The sequence below is a fragment of the Phalangium opilio genome, unplaced genomic scaffold, assembly GCF_054372755.1.
Source record: "Phalangium opilio isolate 3A_F unplaced genomic scaffold, DU_Popi_V2 ptg000011l_1, whole genome shotgun sequence".
NCBI lineage: Eukaryota > Metazoa > Arthropoda > Arachnida > Opiliones > Phalangiidae > Phalangium > Phalangium opilio.
This window is the reverse complement of record NW_028324147.1, coordinates 6,487,176-6,511,274: the sequence shown is the minus strand read 5'-3', so window position 1 is coordinate 6,511,274 and position 24,099 is coordinate 6,487,176. Positions and strand designations below refer to the sequence as shown.

The 24,099-nt window shown below is 37.6% G+C and overlaps 1 protein-coding gene across 7 annotated transcripts in view; it reads left to right on the top strand.

Moving 5' to 3' along the window:
• Positions 1-24,099, top strand: part of LOC149710110 (uncharacterized) — a 91,031-nt gene that overhangs the window by 9,498 nt on the left and 57,434 nt on the right. For 5 of the 7 annotated variants that reach the window (XR_016376655.1, XM_089859161.1, XM_089859139.1 and 2 more), the window contains 4 exons: positions 2,732-2,947; positions 8,107-8,272; positions 16,715-16,841; positions 22,995-23,125. Coding sequence is in view for 6 of the 7 variants with exons in the window: in XM_089859161.1 (XP_089715287.1) it covers positions 2,732-2,947; positions 8,107-8,272; positions 16,715-16,841; positions 22,995-23,125 (640 nt within the window). In the remaining variant the exon portion in view is untranslated. Of the gene's footprint in view, positions 1-1,028; positions 1,209-2,731; positions 2,948-8,106; positions 8,273-14,958; positions 15,489-16,714; positions 16,842-22,994; positions 23,126-24,099 lie in introns of those variants that run through there. The other 2 variants (XM_089859168.1, XM_089859175.1) reach the window with 2 other exon arrangements.

Here is a 24,099-nt window from a genome sequence, read left to right as displayed (position 1 = left end):
TCGTTGCATTGTCTTTAACGAAAGTGAATTGAACTGAAGTTTAAAAATGTTGACGCTTTATTCATAATTCTTAATGCTTCATTTATGTAATTCGGGTTTGAATTTAAATACATATCTCCAGGAGAGATATGTAAAAGAGGATATGTACCCTCTTAATACTTTAGTTATGTATCATGATTCTTCCCAGGCTGACCCTTTTTGTTTGCTCTCCTGCTCATCATGGCATCGGTGCGAACCGTGGATGATTCGTTTTAGCAGCCTTGCTCCTGAAATGTAAAATGATGTTGGGAAGAATCATGTTACAATTACCCCGGCCGCTTTGTGCTGGTACACTTCTCTCGAAGAGAAGTATTATGTACTTCTGATATCTCTCATTGGTTATCTTCGAGTTTAAGGTAACGCAGGGTGTCTACTCTTCCTATATTTCCTATTTTCTCCCATAATTTCATGATAACGCTTATATTCTCCTATAATTTCAACTCGATATGATTTTTACAACCAGCTACTTAAAATTGAAAAGAAAAAACACGATATGCTCATAAATTTAACAAAACCTAATGAAGGTGATGAACCAATTCTTTAAAAAATCATAAAAGTATCTTTGCAAATACAATGTAGTGGTTGTTACCTCCACTTCATACGCGGAAGACCCCAGGTTCCATTCCTTAATTATTTTTATGATTGTTAGTTTTAATTGAGAACTAAATTAGCTCGAATATAGTTTATCAGCGTGTGGCCGTGTGCTGTGGTGAAGTGGGTAGCACGTCTGCCACTTGAAGTCAGAGCCACAAAGATGCAATCTTCTTGATGGATAAGTATCCACAATGCGACTTAGTCCTCCGAAAGGATCAGTAACCCTGCATGAAGTCGTTACTAGATAGCTTCGTACCCGGATACCTCTGTTTTACAATCTTTCGATAGTTAGTTTTAAAACGCATCTGATACTTTTGAGTTAATTATCTTTTAACTTCAAAGGGTTTTTCTCTTTTGCCTCTTGCAGTTCAGTTTAGGGTTGTTAGTTTAGCTGTCGCCTCTAACGAACGGCGGAAGTCGAAACTTTACAATCTTTACTAAAACACTTGTCATAGTGTTTTTCCCATTCCGGTGTACGGTGTATTTTTAAGCCTCGAGAGTGAAAAGTATACTGAACTAACAGAAGAATTGGGAAATTTTATTTTAGGATAAATTACGTAATCGAATTATTTGAGGTACAGTGGTGATCTTTTTACTGCTTAACTTTAATTTAAAACTTATGGTGATTGAGCTGCCTTAGTTTTAAAGTTAAGAAAATTTTCTTGCAAAGCCTTGAACTTTCATTATGTTCATTTATTCCGTTAAAGTACTTAATATAAATTTTCTTCATGCGGAGCTCATCGTTTTTCGAATTATTTATTAGAATTAGGTAAATCTAAAAGTGACACGCGTTTTTAACATTTATGTTGTTAGCGTCGTTAAATTATCGATACTTTACTAAATTAATCAAAATTGTCCTGAATAGAACCAAGACTTAAAAAATGGATTGACTGAAGGTCAAGATATTGAATTTCTTTAAATTAAAAATTAAAGAAACACTTAAGAAAAAGTGGAATTGTGCTTATAGTTTATACTTAAGAGAAATTAAGATGGGGAAATTTTGAGGCATAGAATAACAATGTTTCATTGCCGTATTAGATTGAATCAACTTATTTAACTGATCATACATTTATTCCTTATCAATTATATTTGGGGATACAACAGTTACTACACTTAAATTACCATAAATTAACGACAAAAGAGTAATTTAATTTTTCCACAAAATATGCATGTATTGAATAAATTACTGTGTTTAAAACTTAAGGAAATTTCAAGTGACAACACTATAAAAAAATTCAAAATGATTATGAAACTAAAGCATTTTTCTGGTGACACTTTCTAGGTAAATTACAGAGTAACGCAAATTTCTCTGCAAGGGATATTAGAGAGTTTAAGAAATTTACTTAAACCCCTAGATATTTCGCACTTCAAATTTGTTAAATACTTCAGTGTTTAGAGTTGAATATGAGCATTTAAAAGTACGAGTGAAATGTTACGTCTAGGGTGCATTCACACTTTTGCGTTTCATTTCTTAAACACTCTATTGAATTTTTACGAACTGGCTAGAAGTGGAAATATATTTCATAAGTCAAAAACCATGCATTTAATACAAAGACATCTTTGTCTTTGCCATGCTCTTTACTCAATTAGTTCTTTGAAATTGCGCTTGACAAAACTATTTTCTTTCGTACGAGGTTTTACATTGTGTATTTATACGCGTCAAATTGCTCCATATTGTCAACTACTATTGCAAAAAAATATACGGAAATATAATACCAAAAGTTAGATAAAAATCCCCGACAAAAATTCTTGGTAAAATTATTAATTACTAGGTACCACTTACAATTAGCATTTTAGGAAACTTACCATTGCTACATATATAAATATACACACCATACAAATTATTTCATTTGTATTAAAGAAACTTACCAGCAAAGGTATACTATCTAATCCTCTCAACTGTACTTCTAGCATAAGCTTATAAGATACGTTCTATAAGTATGACAATACCTATACTTCGTAATGCTAGAAAAAAAAACACTTTTTTCTCTCCGTCATTGGTACAATCCCATTTACAATTAATTTCTTAAATACTTGTTCAGTCAAAGGATGAAGAATCTTGTACTTATTTAGCGTCTTCTTAATTATTTTGATTCAGGCGATCCAAAACCTTAACGAATATGGGATGGAAACTTCGTAAAACTCGAAGATTGTCCGCGAGTCGTTCAACGGGAGATTTGCTTAAAGCTGTTCGAATTAATCGTGAAAAAATTCATCCTCGTATTCGACATTTGGAAGTTGGAGAATTAGAAGAAGATGCTTTTAAAACTGAAGGATATCTTTACGTCTTAGCAGATGGAGGGTTTTGGTTCAGGTAAGATTCATTTCGAGAACTTTTAATCTTCTTAATGAATGCATAACGCAACCCTAAGACGCGACTTAAATACAGTGCAAGTGAGAGCAATTTATGTTCTATTTTGGGCAAAATTGGCAATCGTAAGTTACAGCACCGATGTTGATAATAATTTAAAACTATATGGCTAGTAGACGCGCTTGGACCAGTTTATTAATTCCAGGCCAGGACAGGACCGGAAATAAGCGCAGGGCACTGGACATTGTCCAATAAAATGTTAAAATGTCTCCTAACTTTTTTTAAAACTAAGGGGGTCACTAAACGGTTGACCAGTAAATCTTTTCCTAAGTTTTGATATAGCTTGACTATAAAGACGCGACACAATTTTTTCGTACTCCAGTGGACAATGTCCTATAAATTTTCCAGTCAAAGGGGGTATCACTGGACACATGTCCTATAAGAAATATTTCTTATTTCTGGCCCAGCATGGATCACTGGCACAATGTCCAGTTTTAAAAGAATGATTCCTAGTAGCTGTATGCATTCCTGATGGTATTTGTTTATTAGATCTGTGTAATGTAGAAATTTTATCTTTTGGGTCGTGTATGGACTATGAATAATATTCTTGTGAAAGTACCTGTATACTCCAATGAGGTTCCACAACTCTCAAGCTAATTAATCCACGGCACCATTTCCGGTTAATTCCGTCGAGGGGCTTAGTGGGAAAGTGGGAACACGTTTCAGATTCGAATATTAGGATTAAGAAGGATTGTTTTTGGGGACGAAAATCCGAGAATAGAGAATTCTTTGGGGGATTGCAAGGGATATCGAAGGTCTTATTAAGCTCTCGCCGAACCTTTCTTAAGCCGAAATGCCTAATTGACAAAGAGGCCTGCTCAATTTTCAAGTTTAGTTATATTTTAATCCTGTAGTTTTACTTCAAGTTGCTTTAAGAGACAAGTTACGCGAGGAACTCTGCGTTTTTGGTTTGTAAAAGAGCTGGACGAAATCTTTAAAATGAGAGCGGGAATTTATTTATTGATAGAAAGCGAGAATGAATAACAGGGTTCCTTAGGCTTCAGACCATTTCGATGTAACTGAGAAGGAAAGACTCGGGGGTAAAACTTTGCCTTCCATCTTGCTTTTTAGCGCCTGCGCTGTAGTCATTTTGTATTTTATGAGACAGTACGCAAAGAGGGCAATGTATCAACCCCCAATGTAAGCCATAGCATTGGTAAAAAAGTTTATTTACGAGAGATAATAAATACGTAGCATTTTCATGAGACGAGAGATAATAAATACGTAGCATTTTCATGAGACTTGCACTTTAAGATTGTAATATTTGGTAGCTAGTTATGGTGAAATCTTGTTGAAACAATTTGTTTATATTTTGGGAAAATGATTTACTTTAATTTTTGCTTTGGTGGAATTCTAAGAATAGTCATTTGCAGAATTTGAAGAAGTGTATAACACTTATCATAGAGCGAAGTGTCTCACTGTAGATAGACCTTACGTGGGTTCGATCATTTGAAAACTTATTTATGCTAGTTCAAGACTGGGTCAGATTATATAGGTTAAAAATTCTGGTATAAGTATTGTTAGGGTTGGAATTTCAAACTTCAACTTCGAACCTGATAAACTGTACGTTACAATCAGATATAATAGAAATATGGTCGTGACGTGACCTCACACCCTCTTATCTCTTCTCTCGGTTGTAGGAAAGGCTTCAGTTTTGACAACGCAATTTAGACCCTCAATAATGACGTCACGTCACGTGGTTTTTCTCTCTCTTTCTCGCGGTAGCTCACTATACGAGGTGGTACCCTTCCTCCAGCTGTAATTATACCCTTCTGCCATCAGAGATCAGGCACGCGTTGAATTGAAATTAGCTGTTTTCGTGAAAAGTCTCAAACTTTCTTTTGCGGTCAGATGTTAATTAGTTGGTTTCTGGTCTGGCTTTTAGTCCTATTTTTCTCAATTAAGTTAGGCCTAGTTTAGTTTGAAATTTAATCCACTTATATCAGGCCAACTGAGTTGATCATTCTCCAGTAAAAATCGAATTTTCTTTCGAAGCATTATTCGCATTTAAGTTTCGGAAACTTCTTGAAAAACCTTAATAAACCAACCACGTTCAAACGTGAGAATGAACCCAAAATTCTTAAAAACCTCAAATGCGAACGTGCTGCTTACACCGCGAGACAAACAAGTCTTCTTTGCAATCAAATCGAGAATGAAAGAACGAATTTGTTTTTTTCCGAACTCTCGCAATTGCTGCTTGTAGGTTCTAGTAGTAAGTAATTAGTTTGTTTTCTCGATTTTAGCTAATTAAAATGGAGAGAGACAAAAAAAGAAATAATCTGTCTTTAGTCCCGAGAGATTCCATCCCAGTTTGGGAGGAATGAATTTACCATCTTATTCTTAGACCCCCCCCCCCTTTTTTTGCATTTTCCCTGAGCCACATTTTAGAGTGACCCTTGGGTGCCAACGGAAGTTGATTTGCTTGTGAAGTTATGAAATTACGGGACGGACCGTGCAACCTGATATAGACCAAAAATTAACCTGTATTCATAAACAATAAAGTTTACTTCTGTTTTAATGCCATTTCTAGGACTAACTTACAAAAGACGCTAAAATGTCCTTCGTGTGCCTAGTTTTGTTCTGTAAATAGATCCTTTCCAAAAGTGGGCCAGAAGTCTCGCCTGCTTGATATTGAGTTAAAACGGAACATCATTTATGTGGATGCAATGACGTTAAATAGGGCTTTAATGTTACCAGTCCACCATAGTCCTTTGTTCTAACACCGGATGGAAAGTTCCGTCATAAGAGAACAAGGTGGTGAAACACCAGCTTCTATTTCACCCCCGACTTTGAAATAGAACTATTCTTCTTGATACATATTCGAGATAATTTTGCATGTGTCATCGCGTGGAATTATGGGAAATACGTTGTTACGTAAGCAGAGTGAAGTTTTGAGTTTCGAAGTAGCGAATTTCCACCGACTAAGAGATGGCTGCACTCACTGATGGCGCCCAACCACGAAAAGCATTCTGGGATTTTTCGACATCTACAGATGGCCCTCTCAACCTTAAAGGAGAGAGAGAAGTGCAAATCTCCATACCTATAACATTGCCTCTACTCTGCTATGGCATCGAAGTCCTCCCAGCATCCCCAGCTTTTCGTTAGGGTCGAACAGTACGGAAACGTAAAGGACGCCCCCTGTGTCTTTAAGAAAGAAGCTTGTTCTCATACAAATACAATGACGCTAGGCGGCAACACTTAACAATCGCCTACCGATGGGTAGGTTCGTACGCAAGATACACAGGGAGGGTTTCATTGTTGCAGGTCGCCCATCATCCTTTTTGCATTCCATTTAATCTTTTCTCCCTGCCACTACTACGCATGCGCTTTTCTTTGTAGTTTCGGTTTTATTTACTTCGATGGCCATGCGTAAATTCCGAAGGCAGACTTTCGCTAATTAGAAAAGCTTGGTTCTCTAATTTTCTTTAATTCGCAGTGGAGGAAACACGTCCTCGCCGGGTGCCGTCACAACGACGCTAACTTTTCCGCCAAATACAGCTAGCCTCTCCAATTTCTTCATTACCCTCCTAATGGTTTAACGTGTCCCTGGGGATTACCCAATGACGTATTTTAAAAGGATTAAAACCCCTCTTGAACCAGCACTGGCTCTCTTTTGTTTTCTCAACTTGTCTCCCCCACCCCCCGTTCAACCTTCCCAAAATAAATACCCCGAGATAAATTAGGTCTACGTTTAAAACTCGCTAGTGGTTTCGGTACAGAGCTTGTTAAAGTCGACCAGAATTTGAGGTTAGTTGTTTGAACATAGGGGAAATTACAGTGTAGAACCATACCTTTAAACCAGAGGCTTAAATGACAAACGTAGGTTTTGGCTAATTAATTCAGGTACTAAATTTTATTGGGACAAAGTTTTACGCAAATTAAGTTGGACACCAAGCAAACAATGAGGTATTTTATCTTTTTCCATGGCAATTTATCAGCGTTTTAGTTTTAGTTTTTAAAGTGTATTTACTATTTGAATGAATGAACATCAGTGCGATCACGTGACATAATTTAAAAACAGAATTTGGACAAGTTGAACTACGAAACTCAAAATTTATCACTGACCAATTTTTGCTAGCTCAACTTTTGACCCATCTAGTTGTGTCAAAAGGTGTATCGTTTGAAAAGGCCTTAAATTCACATTGCCATCAACCTCATTCAATGTTTATTTAAAACTAATGGTACGTCCAAGAAGTGATATCTAGTTTATTAGGGAGAAGGTATAAATTCGCCACGTTTCCAGCTTTATCTCCAGTCCAAAGGTAGGTCCGGAGTTAATCCCCTCCTCTAAATTACAACCAGAATCTCATTGGTTCTTGAAAACTCACGTCAGCGCGACGCGAATGACGAAAATCACGTATTTTCCGACTGAGGAGAGGCGAAATAGCCCGGCCTTCTTTTACGTTCCCCCTTGTATTTTGAAAGGGGAACTGGGACTATGGCGCGCGAATACTTAGGCATCTTATACCTTCTCCCTAATAAACTAGATATCATTTCTTGGTACGTCATTGCAAACAAGTTAACTCTTAATAATTGATACAAATAATTAAAGCCTTACTCTAGCAATTGTTAAAACGTGCCTTATTTTATATTTTAATTTGTACGCTAGCTTTTCAAATGGGTTTCAAATTTGAAAATGTACCTCGGTTTCGTGCTGAACCTGAAACCCCCAAATGTACTAAAAACTTCATAATGAAGTTTTACCGCTTAGAACATTCGACACATCCTCGAACATTTTTTCAAAAAACATATCACAAATTCACAATTTAGACTTAAAGTTGGGCCTATTGTGTAATAGTTCCAAAAACTACTCTCCTTTATATTATACCTTCTCTTTAAAACCAGGAGAAACATGCACCTTCTAATTTAAATTTGGGATTTAAATTAGAATTTAGATTGTAGGTCTTAGACAATTGGATGTATATTTTTTTGTTTGCCTAGGCCTAAGTTAACTTGCCAAATTTGTAGAATCTAATTTCCCTTTTCTATAGTTAAAACTCTAATTCCAGACGAAAAAAAAACTAAAATCGCTGTCGCCCGAAAACTCACGTTAATTTGTAAGAGAGAGTTTTCTAAGGTTTATTTTAATTTGATTTCCGTAGGATGTGGGTGAAGTTACGCGGCGATCAATTGGAGACTTACCACGAGCGCAACGAGAAGTTACCCGTGGAAGTTGTTCATTTATCGGAAGCTCTTTTGGTCATTCCGCCCACCATACAAGCCCAATGCCCTCAGGACCAACTCTACCCGTTACGAGTCGTTAAGAAGGTAAGTAAGGTCCATTTTAATTATCGCCTCCTTTCACTCACTCCTCACGATACCTTTTCGCTCAGTTCTCTCTCTTTCTCTCCCCACTCTTCTTTCCGAAGTCCTCTTTCGTATAGTTAAAGGGATTGTAGCGTTAAATTCTGGTTATCCCCTATAGGTCTTCGCAATAAGTACACTGTACTTGCTTGAAATGTGAAATTTGAAACCAATTAGTTAGTTTTGCTATTTGGAAGTCAAGAATTTTTGGAGAATTGAAAATAAAATTGATTAGGCACAAAATCTGCTGTTTAACTGCTAGGTGATGACGTGGTAACGGTGTCGATTTCTGCTCGCGACTGCCCGTTAGTTCCCATAGAATTTGCCACTGGAGTGAAGTTTGATACTGGAGTGGCATAGTTGGAGGATATTCGTGGTTGTTTAAGTATCCCAGCTTGCTTTTCAAGGGTTGGCCATCATTGAGTGCAGCCATCTCTCGGTGCATGGAAATAGTTTTACTAGCTTAGTCACGTGTAAATACTTGGTGGTTCTGGTTGCTATAACCAGGTGGCACTTAAAGCTTATGCCCAACCTAAAACGGGGGCTATGGGTAGGAAGGGCCCTCTCGTGTTAGTATGATTTCTACTCCTGTATAAATCTCCCTACTCCAAGAATCGGTGACGTGATAACGGTGTCAATTTCTGTTTTGGAAAAGATCTCTAGCTCGCAACTGCACCGTTAACTTCGTAGAACGTGCCACTTTCGACGTAGTAGCTATAAGAACAGGTCACGACGTCGTGAACAGTGTATATTTCTTCGAGATTTCGCTGAACCAAAGCTTCTTTTATACGCTATACTATCCCTTTAATTTACCGTATTTCCTCTGTCTACAACCTAAGGTGATCTATGGGTATCTCTAGATTAATTGGGAGTGTAGTCCTGGGTGTGTCTCTCTGGGTTTTTAAATATTTAATTAGGGACTACCTGGCGTCATTTTGCTGGTGTTTGGGTCGTGCCGTGAGGGTTTTTGTCAGCGAAAGGAGCATTATTGAATTAACATTGTTAATTAAAGCACCACTCATGCATTTTTAAATGAGATTGAAACCGTACGTTGAAGCGTGAATTATTACAGGGTTGCCACAGGTCAGGGAATTTGGTGAAAGTCGCTAAAATATCTGTGGTTCAACCTTCCAGGTGGGTGACGTTTTAAACGCCGTTATAGCGAGCTTACGTTTGACCAGATACATCGAAATCACTTCGCAATGTTTTACATTCAAAATGCGATTTTAAACGCAGTTGTTTAGTTGTATTTAGATCAATGACAATTGGGCCTAAAAAGTTAGGGAAAGTCGTAAAAAAGGGTCAGAGAAACCCTGGAAAAGCCAAGGAATTTGAATCTGAAAATTTCTTGGCAACCTTGTATTACATTTTGGTCACCATTCCATCGTCTTTTGACGCTTGGTGGTTTGTAAAGGAATCTTTATTTAAAGCGAGAAGTGCTAAGCCCAAGGTTCATATTTTTTTATAAATAGTCCAGGGAATCTAACCCTTTATAGCTATACCGCAACACAACGTGACACTTTTAGTGAGGTCATAACATTATCGCGTATGTTTAATTGAATTTTAATTTATTACGGGATTTGATAATTATCGCTAACTTGACAGTTATGGAGGCAAAATTATTCCTATTAGGTGTATGCATTCTTGCGTGAGACTTAGAATTATTCACTTATGACGCTGATGACATCCTCAGTGTGTTATTTGGTAGGTGGGTGAAATGACGCGGGACTCTAAACACTTAACGGTATAGTTTGCAAACGGCTCCGCAGACACCCATTTGCCAGATAAAGCTCGGTGCGGCTTCTAACTCCTCTTTTTTTCATCCTTCACCATCTTATTCATCCTCTTTTCCCCATCCCATCTCGTAAAGAACACCAGAAGCCAGTGAATATCCATACTCCTTAGCAGGTTTTCTCATTTGGAAGATGCTGTATGTACCAATATAGGACCTTTAGGTATTAAACCGAAGGAAAAAGTCACGGCAAGAAGGGATATTTAGTTTATTAGGGAGAAGGTATAAGATGCCTAAGTGTTCGCGCGCCATAGTCTCAGTTCCCCTTTCAAAATACAAGGGGGGACGTAAAGGAGGCCGGGCTATTTCGCCTCTCCTCAGTCGGAAAATACGTAATTTTCGTCATTCGCGACGCGCTGACGTGAGTTTTCAAGAACCAGTGAGATGCTATGTGTAATTTAGAGGCGGGGATTAACTCCGGACCTACTATACGTTTGGACTGGAGATAAAGCTAGAAATGTGGCGCGAATTTATACCTTCTCACTAGTAAACTAGGTATCACTTCTTGGTCACGGTTAATACCTTCCTACTCGCAGACATCTAACTCTGAGATGAACTACGTTACCCTCAGCGCAAATGTTTGGAAATTTGGAAAAAAGATCCCGAACAGTCTTTTATTACTTTGGAGCTTCTTTTTGGCTATCTCCCTTTCTACCTTCGCTGATCTTTTTCAGTTTGGGAGCAAGTCGGGATTAGAATATACATCCTTATGGATAGATCATTGTTCGGAAAAGCTTAGTGTACTATTTTCAACCGTATCCCCCCGAGGGTTAAGTCACTCGTCTTCATTCTGGAAGGCTGCAGGTGTAAATATTTTCTTTAGGATTTGTGTCCAACTGATGACTGAAGTTTTGAAACTTCGTCTTATGAAGTTCTTTAAGTTCTAGAAAAAATTTATTCTTAAAACGTTTCTCGGAAGTGACGTAAATTTTCAGGATTTCTTTTTCAGTACATCTTCAAGGTGTTTGAGTTCTTGCAAATTATTAATTCGAAACTGCATTCGATATCTCGAAACTTCTCCTCTTTGTTGTGAATTGTTCTAAGAGTCATTCAAGTTGTAGTAAATTGTCCTTGAAGTCATGCAAGTTGTTGTAAATTGTCCTTGAAGTCATGCAAGTTGTTGTAAATTGTCCTTGAAGTCATGCAAGTTGTTGTAAATTGTCCTTGAAGTCATGAAAGTTGTTGTAAATTGTCCTTGAAGTCATGAAAGTTGTTGTAAATTGTCCTTAAAGTCATGAAAGTTGTTGTAAATTGTCCTTAAAGTCATGAAAGTTGTTGTAAATTGTCCTTAAAGTCATACAAGTTGTTGTAAATTGTCCTTGAAGTCATACAAGTTGTTGTAAATTGTCCTTGAAGTCATCCAAATAGTTGTAAATTGTACTTGAAATCATTCAGCCCGCACTGTAAATTCTCCTTGAGATCATCAACAAAATGTATGATACTGACTTACCCCTTACCTTATACTCATTATTCGGCCACTGCTTTGATCCTTTTAATGTTTGTGCTCGCTCCATCTACTTAGGCAGCGGCTCCTGAAATTATAAGAGCTAACGACGCTTTAAATATCTTCCCTCTGCTCGCCCCCCCCCCCATTCCCGGCCCCAGAGTGCCCGCATCGTTTTAAAGTTTTAATTAGCTCATTTCTTTTATTTTTATATCTGACTCCGAACATTTGGAAATTGTGGAAGTAGCTATACTATTATACGGAACTTGGAGGATTATTGATCCGGAGTAAATGGTCATTTCAATGGCCTTTTTCTCTTTTTAGCTTTATTGTTATTATTTTATAATAGCCTCTGGCCAGTTTTAATGGGTGAATTTATTTGATTTGTTGTAAATTTCAAAATGGAAATTATTTTGAGTGAATGAATAAGAAATGGAAGAGAAAGAAGAACTTATCCGATGCAATGTTTTAATGGTTTTTTTAAAATTTAATTAAGAGTTTTTATAATTAGTTATATTGAGAATGGCATAAATTAAGGGTGATGTTATTTGGGCGACTTTGAGTCGAAAATGTTCTATGACATCAGGGATAGATTTAATTTTCGAAGTAGGAATGGAGAACAGAGTAATGTGGGCGCGCGTCAAAGTCCCGGACCCCCTTCCACGGGACGGGGGGGATATGAAAGAAGAGGCGGGAGGGTCATAGCGACAGAGGTAAAAAGGAATTACGTATTTTTCGCCGTCCCCGTCAGCAACGTCATCAAAAAGTAGTTAAAGTGAGCCCCCATAAGATAATTTCAACTTTTCGTTACGTGTTGGAGAGAGGGGCTCTATACTGGGCTATGAGTCTGACTAAAGTAAATACTAATCGTTCTCCATTCCTACTTCTAAAATTAAATCTATCCCTGATGACATTTTTTCGTCTGGGCCTCTCTTTTCAAGTTATGATTTGACCCCTTAATTAAATTAAGAAACTGAAAGATAATGATTTCGAATTTAATTAAGGGGTCATCCCTAAAACACTGTAATCATAACTCGAAAACAGTGTCCTTTGTGGCAAAATGGAGACAGAACATTTTCGACTCAACTTCGCCCAAAGAACATCCCCCTTAATTTATGGCAGACTTACCAGAAAAAAATGCCAAATTTTTAATTTTTGAAAGAAATTTTACTTTTCTCTTATTTATATTTTGGTTGCGACATATTTCAGGGTTTATAAAATCTTGTTGCAATTTTCAAGTATAGGCGAAATTTGTCAGTTACAAATTACGCGTGGTTTCTGGGCCACACACCCAATTTCATATAAACAAACACAGAAGCCCTTTCCAGAAATATAGTGCTTTTTACTTTAACATCTTTGCAAACTCGCCGTGACTTTTAGAAAAAAAATAAATAAAATGAAAAAATCTCGACTCCTCGCCAATTAAGAAACATTATAGCTATACTTATAAAAGTCTTTCTAGGTTAAAAAAGAAACTTCTAGTTTAAATGGTCCGTAAAAACAGAAGGTGATAATAGAAGAAGGGTGTGATACTCTGTATGGAGAACAGAGTAATCTGGGCGCGCATCAAAGTCCCGGACCCCCTTCCACGGGACGGAGGGGTATGAAAGAAGAGGGGGGGGGGGTCATAGCGACAGAGGTAAAAAGAAATTACGTATTTTTCGCCGTCCCCGTCAGCAACGTCATCAAAACGTAGTTTAAGTGATAGCCAATAAGATAATTTATACTTTTAGCTACGTGTTGGAGGGAGGGGCTCTATACTGAGCTATGAGTCGGACTGAAGTAAATAATAACCGTTCTCCATTCCTACTTCTAAAATTAAATCCATCCCTGCTTATGTAACGTGATTCTTCCCAGTCTCACCCATTTAGTTTCCTCTCCCGCTCATCAAACTTCAGATGGGCATCACACCAATAGGGTGAATTCTATAACTGTTTGGTATTTACTAAATCCTCAGCAATCAACCCACAAACCTTGATTGCCTTGACGTGGGAAAAAACGCACAAGCGCATGGGCCTTGGCAAATAATTAAGCAGCGCTAATAGAGAGTATAATGATGAGGGAACTATTTATTTATGGCGTATGTGATTCAGTTTAGTAATTAACCTTGCTATAATAAATGTAAAGTGATGTTGGGAAGAATCATGTTACAATTACCCACCCCGCTTTGTGCAATTACACTTCTCACGAAGAGAAGTATTATATACTTCTCGTAAGACTCACGTGACCCAGCCAGCCAACTGCACGCGAGAGTTAAAATAAATATAAACCATGCAGGGTTAGTTCTTAAATAAAAAAAAAATATCTAGAGTATCATCTGGAGTTTTAGTGAAAGTTCTCTCTCTTTTCACCCCGCGATGTTGACGAAAAATATTGTGTATCATTTTATATATCAGAGTTTTGCTCGGAAATTTTGATAATTTTTGAGTAGCTAGGACTGATTATAGTTTAGTTTTGTGTAAACTCTCCGCTTCCCCGAAATTAAAGGATGCAAGAAGTGTTATCAAGAATTTATATAATTCTCTCAAATAATAATAAATAACTGTGCCTAGCTAATGTAGGTCTAATCCCAGTTGAAAAGTTGAGTGTTGTTCTACGTAGAAGTGACCGAAATTGCTGGAATACGGACGCGTTCACGTACCACGTTTATACAGGGTGTTATAAAAAGGGTAGTTATGGGGCTGAAGTACACTGTGTGTTCTATTTGAAATCGGTTTTGAGTCGAAAATCTAATTTATATAACATCTTGCCCTAAGGGTGTTATCGTTTACAAGTTGTGATTTTAGTGTTTTACGGATGACTTCTTAATTTAATTAGGATTGTAATTAATTTTCTTAGATAAATTTAAGGGGTCATCCGTAAAATACTCCAATCATAGCTCGAAAACGGTGGTCTTTACGACAAAATGTATCATAGAAATTACAGTGTCGATTCAAAATCACGCTTGCAAATAAACCCACTTTACTTCGGTCCTACCACACTTTTAGGAACACCCTGTATACGTCAAGTTAATTATACAGGGTGTTTCTGAAAGGTCTGCCAGAAATTAAGGGGGTGATTCTTTGGGCGATTTTGAGTCGAAAATGTAACTTCTATCTCCATTTTGCCACAAGGGTCACTGTTTTCGAGTTATGATTTGATGAGTGTTTTAGGGATGACCCCTTTATTAAATTAGAAATAGTTGTCTTTCAGTTTCTTAATTAAATTTATGGGGTCATCCGTAAAATACTCCATCCAATCTTAACTTGAAAACGGTGGCCTTTAGGGCAAAATTGAGATAGAACATTTTAAACTCAAAATTTTCCAAAGAACATCCCCTTAATTTCTGATAGATCTTTCAGAAACACCCTGTATATATACTTGTAAGTGACACTTTTGGAATCCTGAAAACTTACTGATGGCAAAAATACGAGACGTACATTGTACCGAACGAGGAAACCGTTTGTGGCGTGCTGAATAAAGACCCAACATTCTCAGTTCAATATTCGTGAAACATTTGTTCAGCTTCAAGGATAGTGCTAAAAGAGCAGTAAGTTTTCAGTGGGGTCGCGACGTCCCTGTGAAAATAAGCAGCTGCAAAATCTCCTAAACATCTTAAAAATCTCTTTCTACGTCGCTACTTCGCCTCGCCTCGCGACTTGACTTCGCCGCTTTTCCTCACATAAACTTTCGAAAGTCATAAACTCTTCTGTGTGTAGCTCTTAACAAATCGGTGGACGGTCTCTGAGATACACTCAGACCATTGAGAGTTTACTCGAGAAAGATCCCAGTTGAGGAATTTTAGACTCGGGAGAATTTGAGTCTTTGAGAGAAAGGAACTCGATCCGCGTTCAATTTTGTTCAGGCTTTAGAAAATGGATCAAGGGGAGTTTGACCGTTCCGCGACGCGTGGTAAAAAACCGCTAGGTATCAATCAAGCTTTTACGAGATCATTCTCCGTCAAGGTAAAGATAAGATAAAACTATCATTTGTTTTAAAGTTTGTCTCGTGTCGAGCCTTGAAGACCTTGCTATATTAAACAACGTTCCTTAAAAACCCAGAATAACATTTATAATACTGTATATTGAAGAGCTTTAATGATGGATGAACTTGCTTAAAGGCCTTTTCAGACGATACAACTTTCGACTCAAATAGAGGGTCAAAAAAGTTGAATGAACAAATATTGATCAGTGATCAATTTTTCATTTGGTGATTCAACTTGTTGACCAACTTTTGTTCACACAACCCAACTAGTTGACTCAACTCAAGTTGACTCTTCTAAAAATGTTATCGTCTGAAAAGGACTTAAGTTGTACTAGAGTAAGGTTCTCTTAAAGTAACGCTGATTGGTTTCTATAAATGTTGGAAAGGCGGGTGTCACGTGACGTGATTATACACGAATCATAGTGAGCTACTGTTACAAGCCAGAAAGTCACGTGTTGTGACGTTAATATTGGGGGTCTAAATTTAAATTGTATTGCCAAAGCTGTTAACTTCCAATATGGTCTCCGGAACCGAGGCACGACATAAGAAGGTGTGACGTCACAACAAATTCCCTAGTAGCACCCTATCGCTGTAAATTTAGTATTATCTTAAGGTGTAGAACTTAACATCGTTCTAAGGTTTGGTTTATGAAATAGCAATAAAACACATTAAATATTACAATTATTATACAGTGAAGCAAATCATTACATTACAATTATTATACAGTGAAGCAAATCATTACTTAACTTTGTATGGGGACTGTAATTGGCCACCCTAGAAATTAAACGTCATCTACTTCACGGAGAGGCTTAACGCGTTTTAAATTTAATTACTCGCGTTTCTTTTTTAATATTGTAGATGCGTACATTAATTAGGCCTAGTTAGGGGTCAAGGACAATAGACATTAGTGCAGCGTACTTCAATTTGAATAGTATTCTTTAACTGAGATGGTATTAATTAATTAATAAATGATGAGTTTTAGGGGACGGGTCGGTGGTATGGAATGTTTGTTATCCCGGCTAATTATCTTTTGGTCAATGCGTATAAGACCGTTGAAACGGACATGGATGGCTAATAAAAGTTAGGCGTTCGCTCATCCTTCCCTTTCTCTGTGTGTCTCTTATCTTGCTCGGTTGTCGTTGTCCTTCGTTATACGCGAGTTTAACGATCCATTCTCATCTGGTATTATTTGTTTTTGCGTTTGTAGGAGCAGCCTGTAGCTTGTTTGGCCGCTGAAAGTTCCCAAGAGCAAAAGCAATGGGCCAGAGCTATACAAAAGTGCTTGGAAACTCGTTCCCTGGACATTGAAGGACTCAACTTGGAATATTCAGCCGGTAAGATCAGGGGACCATTATCGTTTTTAATAGATGAACTCCCCCTTTCTATCCCAAGGGTTAATTCGAACCCTATCGCCCGCGTTAAAACCAGGGAGTCATGTCTTAAAAGAGAAAGAAGGAAAGCGCGATAGTTCATTTTGTTCTCGTCAAGGCCGGATTATGCCATTTTGCACCCGGGGGCCGAGATAGTGTGTGCCCCTTAAGTCGGAAAAAACGGAACAGCAAATGTTGCTAAAGGGGAATAGTTTAACTCAATGCGCCCCCAACAAGCCTTGCGCCCGGGGGCCAGTACCACCTTGCCCCCCTCCCTTTTAATCCGGCCATGGTTCTTGTTTGTTGTTGTTTGTTTAAATCAGGGAGGCTACGAACAAATATTTTTAGAGAAACTTTGTACATAAAGTTTTTTTGCGTTTAATGCCCATTCAGACTAGAGTAAAATTTTACATTACCGTTGGTCGCTTCGTAAATTTCGTTTCGATCGCGTCGGTACGTTGATTTCTCTGTTCAAACGTAAGAGAAGACGACCTAAACCGAATCGCGTATATGGTAATTTTTGAGCCAAGGCTTCTGAATACTAAAATAGCCGAATCCATAATGACTCACTATGTCATAATCCATAGTAGCTCACTAGACCTTGCCACAGTAAAGGCATGATCGAGTGAGCTATGGCTAAAGAAAAGGCGCTAACAAGGTGGTGCCATCTAGACCCTGCCCGACCAACACGTGGGTTAGAGATAAAACCAAAAGTTGGGCGAATTTTTTTCCTTCCTTCTATTTTAAGATATGACTCCCTGATTAAAACAGAGTTTGAAAGTGCATCGCGTAGTTTTCTTTTTATATAGTTTAAGACGAACGATTCGTTTTGTATTTGCTAACGATTTGTCTAAGGACTTTTGTTTCTCTGGACGACGTTTCCCTTTGTTTGCAATCTCCCGCTCGTCGCTGCTATAGACAATATATATATATAAAGACTTGGAAACTGCGTACGCTTCTTTTGGCAATTTATAAGATTGAAAGATATTATTATTTTATATATACATATTTTTTTTTAATTGAATTTGAAGTTAAATTCTGTTCAAAATTAGTCGAACGGCTGCTTTAGTCTTTAGATCTGACAGGGATAGATTTAATTTTAGAAGTAGGAATGGAAAACTGTTCGTTTTTACTTCAGTCCGACTCATAGCCCGGTATAGAGTCCCTCCCTCCAACACGTCGTAGCGAAAAGTTTAAATTATCTTATTGGCTCACTTAAACTACGTTTTGATGACGTACGTTGCTGACGGGGACGGCGAAAAATATGTAATTCCTTTTTACCTCTGTCGCTATGACTCGCCTCTTCTTTCATACCCCCTCCGTCCCGTTGAAAGGGTCCGGGACTTTGACGCGCGCCCACATTACTCTGTTCTCCATTGCTACTTCTAAAATTAAATCTATCCCTGGTTCCTATAAAATACCTAATACTTCATCAAAATACACTTCCATGAGAGTTGGCTAAGTTAAAATGCAAAATCCGAAACTTACTTAGGTTAACGGTAATAGTTAGAATAGGGCGCTGTTGGTTACCTGTGGCATAGGAACTAGCCCCCACTCCTCTATGTATTGTAAAGGGACCCACCCACCTGTAAGGGAACCCCAGGCATAGTGTGGACATCCCTTCATAGACAAAGCTTTGATTGAAAAAATCAGAAACACTTTTAACTGTTCACTAATTACCACTAATCACAGTACCACAAATAGGAACGATGAATAGGGTGTATTTAGTGCTTCACAAATAATGGTCAACGTTAATGATCAAATTAAGACTGACCACAACCCATAAAGGGCTAGACTTCTTGTAAAATAAGCTTCAATAAATAGTCTTTGACGATAAATTCCCCATTGAAAAGAGAATTGGGGATTGTTCCTTGACCCTATCTATGATTATTTGCAGCAGCTATAGCTCTAGCATTCACGCTTGACCGAAGCCCTATGTTGTTTTTACCGCTTTATTTTAGCCTCTACGACCCTTTGCTTTATCCATTCTTTACGCTATTCAAAGCTCTAAATCCTTTCGGTCTCACTTGGGACAAGAAAAGCATCCGCGCCTTTTCCTAATGACCTCTGGACTCTGACTGCTTGAGCCGAGCCGAGCCTCGAGTCGAATGAAGAAGGGCCTTTGATCCCTTCTCTCGCTCTCTCTCGCTTCTAGAAACCAGCAATGATTTTAGCTCCCAGTCGAGTTATCAAGCTTATAAAGCCCTTTTTCTAAGGATATCTTCAACTTCACTACCTCATTTAAGCTTTTCCCACGAGATTTAATAGGGGATTTCTAAACTTAATTCTTCAAGGTCAGATGTGTCCGGATGTGTACAGAGAACTAAATAAGTATTAGTTCAGGCTTCGAAATAAGGCGTCTACAAGTCAAAAACCAGTTTATTAATTTGTTGGACCACTTTTTAAATTCAATCCATGAGCCTCACTGGTCCCAATGACTAATTTAACAATTCCAAGTTAAATACAACTTTAATACAAGCACTTTTATTTAGATTTACAAGCACTTTTTTTAGATTTACAAGCACTTTTTTTTAGATTTACAAGCACTTTTTTTTAGATTTACAAGCACTTTTTTTTTAGATTTACAAGCACTTTTTTTAGATTTACAAGCACTTTTTTTTTAGATTTACAAGCACTTTTTTTTTAGATTTACAAGCACTTTTTTTTAGATTTACAAGCACTTTTTTTTGAGATTTACAAGCACTTTTTTTTAGATTTACAAGCACTTTTTTTAGATTTACAAGCACTTTTTTTTAGATTTACAAGCACTTTTTTTTAGATTTACAAGCACTTTTTTTTAGATTTACAAGCACTTTTTTTTAGATTTACAAGCACTTTTTTTAGATTTACAAGCACTTTTTTTAGATTTAATTCAAGAAGTGGGGGTTACTGGTCATTGGGACCAGTTTATTAATTAAAAATCTATAGGAAAACTATGGGAGGACAAGTCCAAGGACCAGTTTTTTATTTAGGACAATTGGAGGTCACTGGTCCCAAGGCTTAGTTTTGAAAAGATTCTTATATCCCAGTCAGACAGATTGGGTTAGGGACACTGGTCCCTGGGACTAGTTTAATTATTCAAGACACTAGGAGTCACTAGTCCCATGAACCAGCTTGGGGGAAAAAAATCAAAAAATCCTTGTTTCGAAGCCTAGGTAGGACCTGGTTTTAGTGTTCGTTTGCATGTATCTGGATCAATTTTAATTTTTGGGATGAATATTCTTATCATTACTATACAATTTGTAAAAATTTTAATTATTAGTATACTAAAAACAACAAAAACTGTACACTTCTTCTAGATAAAGGTTCATTATAGTTCTTAGACTGTATTACTCCGCATGTGGGACTATTTACTTGTTTTAGAGTGTCAATCAATGTTTAGGAGCCCATATCTCCCTAACTAAATGTTAATTGTAGACCGCCATGTTCATTGATGTCAATTTCCACTCAGTTTGACCCAAATAACAAACACACCCTTTAATTTATCAGAAACACCCTGTACAGTCAGTGGTCGACGTTGAAGTGTAAAGGCCAAAAAGAAAAAATATCTTTTAATCTTAAAACTGTCTTGCCAGTGAAGTTTTGAATAATTTTGATAAGAAAATCAGAAAGGCGATGAAACTTAAGACTGATAACCTTTCAGAACGAGTCAACAAATGATCTGGAACGCTTGTCAGCCCTCCCCCCTAAAAAAAGAACCTAACCCCGAGATAGGACCACCAGCTTCAGCCACTTTTAATATTAATTTCAAACTTTTAAGCTTTGCTTAACAATATATATCCAAGAGCCTAGATTAAACTTTTTTTTTTTCGATTAAAGTTTTAGACAGAGTTTCAGCTTTATGAAGCGTAAATACGTTAAAATATTATTAAAAATTTTATCTCGGTTTTTTTTAAGTCCCTAGTGGCTTCAGCCTTTAGATGGCTTTGCCTTGCCCTAAGAGCTAATGCATTATACCATCCCAGCACAGAGAATTAAAAGAAAAGGAGTGGAAACTTGGGCTTAAAAGTTGTACCAAGAAGTGATATCTACTTTATTAGGAGAAGGGATAAGTTGCCTAAGTATTCGCGCGCCATAGTCCCAGTCCCCTTTTCTCAAAATACAAGGGGGGACGTAAAAGGAGGCCGGGCTATTTCGCCTCTCCTCAGTCGGAAAATACGTAATTTTCGTCATTGGCGTCGCGCTGACGTGAGTTTTCAAGAAACAATGAGATGCTGGTTGTAATTTAGAGGCGGTGATTAACTCCGTACCTACCTTTGGACTGGAGATAAAGCTAGAAATGTGGCGAATTTATACCTTCTCCCTAATAAACTAGATATCACTTCTTGATTGCACCTCTAAAAACCACCTGACCACAGGCTCTCTCCTCAGAGGCGTTCAGATTTGTCATGTGACTAGTCCGTTATTCGAGACGAAAGGTGTGGAAACTTGTTGGAAAGATGTAACTCTAAAAACACGTAATCACAGGCTCTCTCTTCGCGCTCAGAGACGTTAGGTTATGTGACTGGCTCATTATTCGAGTGGAAACTTAGGTGAAATTTGTAACTCTAAGAACCACGTGTTCATAGGCTCTCTTCTTACGCTCATAGGGTTATATTTGTCATGTGACTATCCCGTTATTCGAGACAATCCCAGTCGTTAGAACCCCATGTAGCTCAAAAGCAGAAGCTGCCGCTCCCTTTCTTAATTCTCTCTGATACCAGAGAAACTGTATGCTTATTTTTTTTACGGAAAAAAATATATAGAACCAAAGCCATCATTTACGCTATTTTAATCAACTTTCTAACGACTAAGTACATCAAATTTCTTCTCACAGTACGTCTTGCGCTGTACTTGAGCGAAAATGAAAGTAAAAGAAGGTCGTAGAACTTTCTTCTGAGGCATGCAGTTAGTGGATTATAAAATCTTGTAGGCATTTAGATATATTTTGAAACGCGAGTATTTTGGCTACTAGGTTATTTATAAACTTCCATCTTGAAGAGGGTTGAAGAAAGGGGTAAAATTTAAATTGAGTTCATTTTTAATCAGGGCCTAAAGGGAGGAACAACGTCTTAGATAAAAGACTTATGGAGTTTAATTCGTTTTTCTAAAGTTAGAGTGCAGAGTTTTGTTGTTTTAAAACGTGGTAAGGTGTTCTTCCCTTTAAGCACTTCATAGAAAGTGGTTTATTTTAAAGGATTTTTTTTAATCTTCAAACCTATTTTTGTGGTGGCACATTTTGAATGAAAAATTGGTTTAAATTCTGCTACTGGTTTAACTCTAGGTTGCTAGCTACGTCAATGCCACGTGGTTAATTAAGTTCAGTAAATTATGCATGACGTTGGGGTGACCATTTTTACACCTCCTCCCCCTTTAATTCAAGCAGAAAGGTAAAGAAAATGACAGTCTGTTTAAGATTCCAAGTGGAAGAAATCTATGTGTTCCTGATGTGACGCGTAATATCCGTGTACCATAAGTTCATTAGTTATGTTCCATAAGTTTGTCACTGGTTATAAAACTGGAGCTTGTCATGAAGTGAATGAGGTAGGTCATAGATTCGAGGTAAAACGACGCCTGGTGAGGCGCTGTCAAAGGCTTAGTACAGACTAAATAAGAAGCTGGACTACAAAACCGAGTGTAGTCAATTCAATTCTCGCTTGTCGTTCTCGAGCTAGCTCGAGCTGTAAGTCTCTAGCATTAAGAAATGTAGGTAGTGTCATACTTGTGGAACATATCTTATAAATTTATGGTGTACAAGGGAAATTAGAGTAATTAGCCCTCTGAATTTACCATTTAACGTTATACTTCCGTTCGTGGCATTAGTCTAGAGCTAGTCCTATAAAAAGTGTTTTGTACTTTGTCCAACTGGAGTTTAAGATCCAACCATTAATTACAATTTTCGCCAAGTCAGCCTAGCGGCCATCTTGTTTGGATCACGAGTACTTTCCCAGTTCTCCACTAGTTTTCGGAAGATGTTATAATGTTTGTACAGCTTTTAGCTCTTCCGCTAGAGTTTTTTTTTCTCACTCCGTGGCTCTCTCTTTCAGTTGAGAGAAAGTTTTCTTAGGATTTTGTGTTTCATTTTATCCTTTTTATTTTTTATTTCCTTTGGTTTTTTTTTCTTCTTCTAAATTTTAGGAACTGGTAAGGTTACCGATGGCCAAGCGCAACTAGATCGCAGTTCCTTGCTCAACAAATTGGATCTGGTGGAGGAACTCTTGGCACAACGAGACAAGTGCGGCGAACTTCCTAAAGATAAAAAGACACTGGTGTGTGTTATACTTTAGTTACGATTTTAGTTTCTTTCTGTGCCACTTTTGGCTCATTCTTTTTTCTTTACTTTACTATATAATTGCAATTTCTCTGGTTTACGTTAAAACACAGCGGGAAGTTGAAACGTTACAGTTTACAGGGCAACGTGTTACTTTTAAAGGCTCATTCAGAGTGACTAGACTAGACTAAAATCTTAAGTTGTTTTAGGGGGAAATCAAAGTTTGGGAACCCATGACTCGTAGACCCCATGACCTTTGGCATTTTCCACTCTGCAGTTTTAACCAAATAGCACACTAATTAATTTTATCATAAGTTTATAAGATATGTTCCATAAGTATGGCGTTACTTCGTAATGCGAGAGACTTACTGAGAGCAGGGATTGATTTAATTTTTGAAGTAGGAATGGAGAACGGTTAGTATTTACTTCAGTATAGAGCCCCGCCCTCCAACACGTAACGAAAAGTTTAAATTATCTTATTGTCTCACTTAAACTGCGTTTTGATGACGTTGCTAACGGGGACGGCGAAAAATACGTAATTCCTTTTACCTCTGTCGCTATGACCCGCCTCTTCTTTCATACCCCCACCCGTCCCGTGGAAGGGGGTCCGGGACTTTGACGCGCGCTCACATTACTCTGTTCTCCATCATTCCTACTTCTAAAATTAAATCTATCCCTGGTTTTGCAGTCCATCTTCCTATTTAGTCTGCATTGCTAAGCCTTTGACAGCGCCTCACCAGGATTCGCTTTACCTCGAATCTATGACCTACGTCACTTCATGACAAGCTCCGGTTTGTAACCAGTGACAAACTTATGGAACATATTTTATGAACTTATGTTATCAGAAACACACTGTATATTATATTATAATTGATTGAACAAGTTGGGAAAACCAAAATATTACCTCTCCGTGTCAAGAAGATTATATAAACTTAAGTATCCAATGAAAACGTTATTATGTTTCTGAGTTGG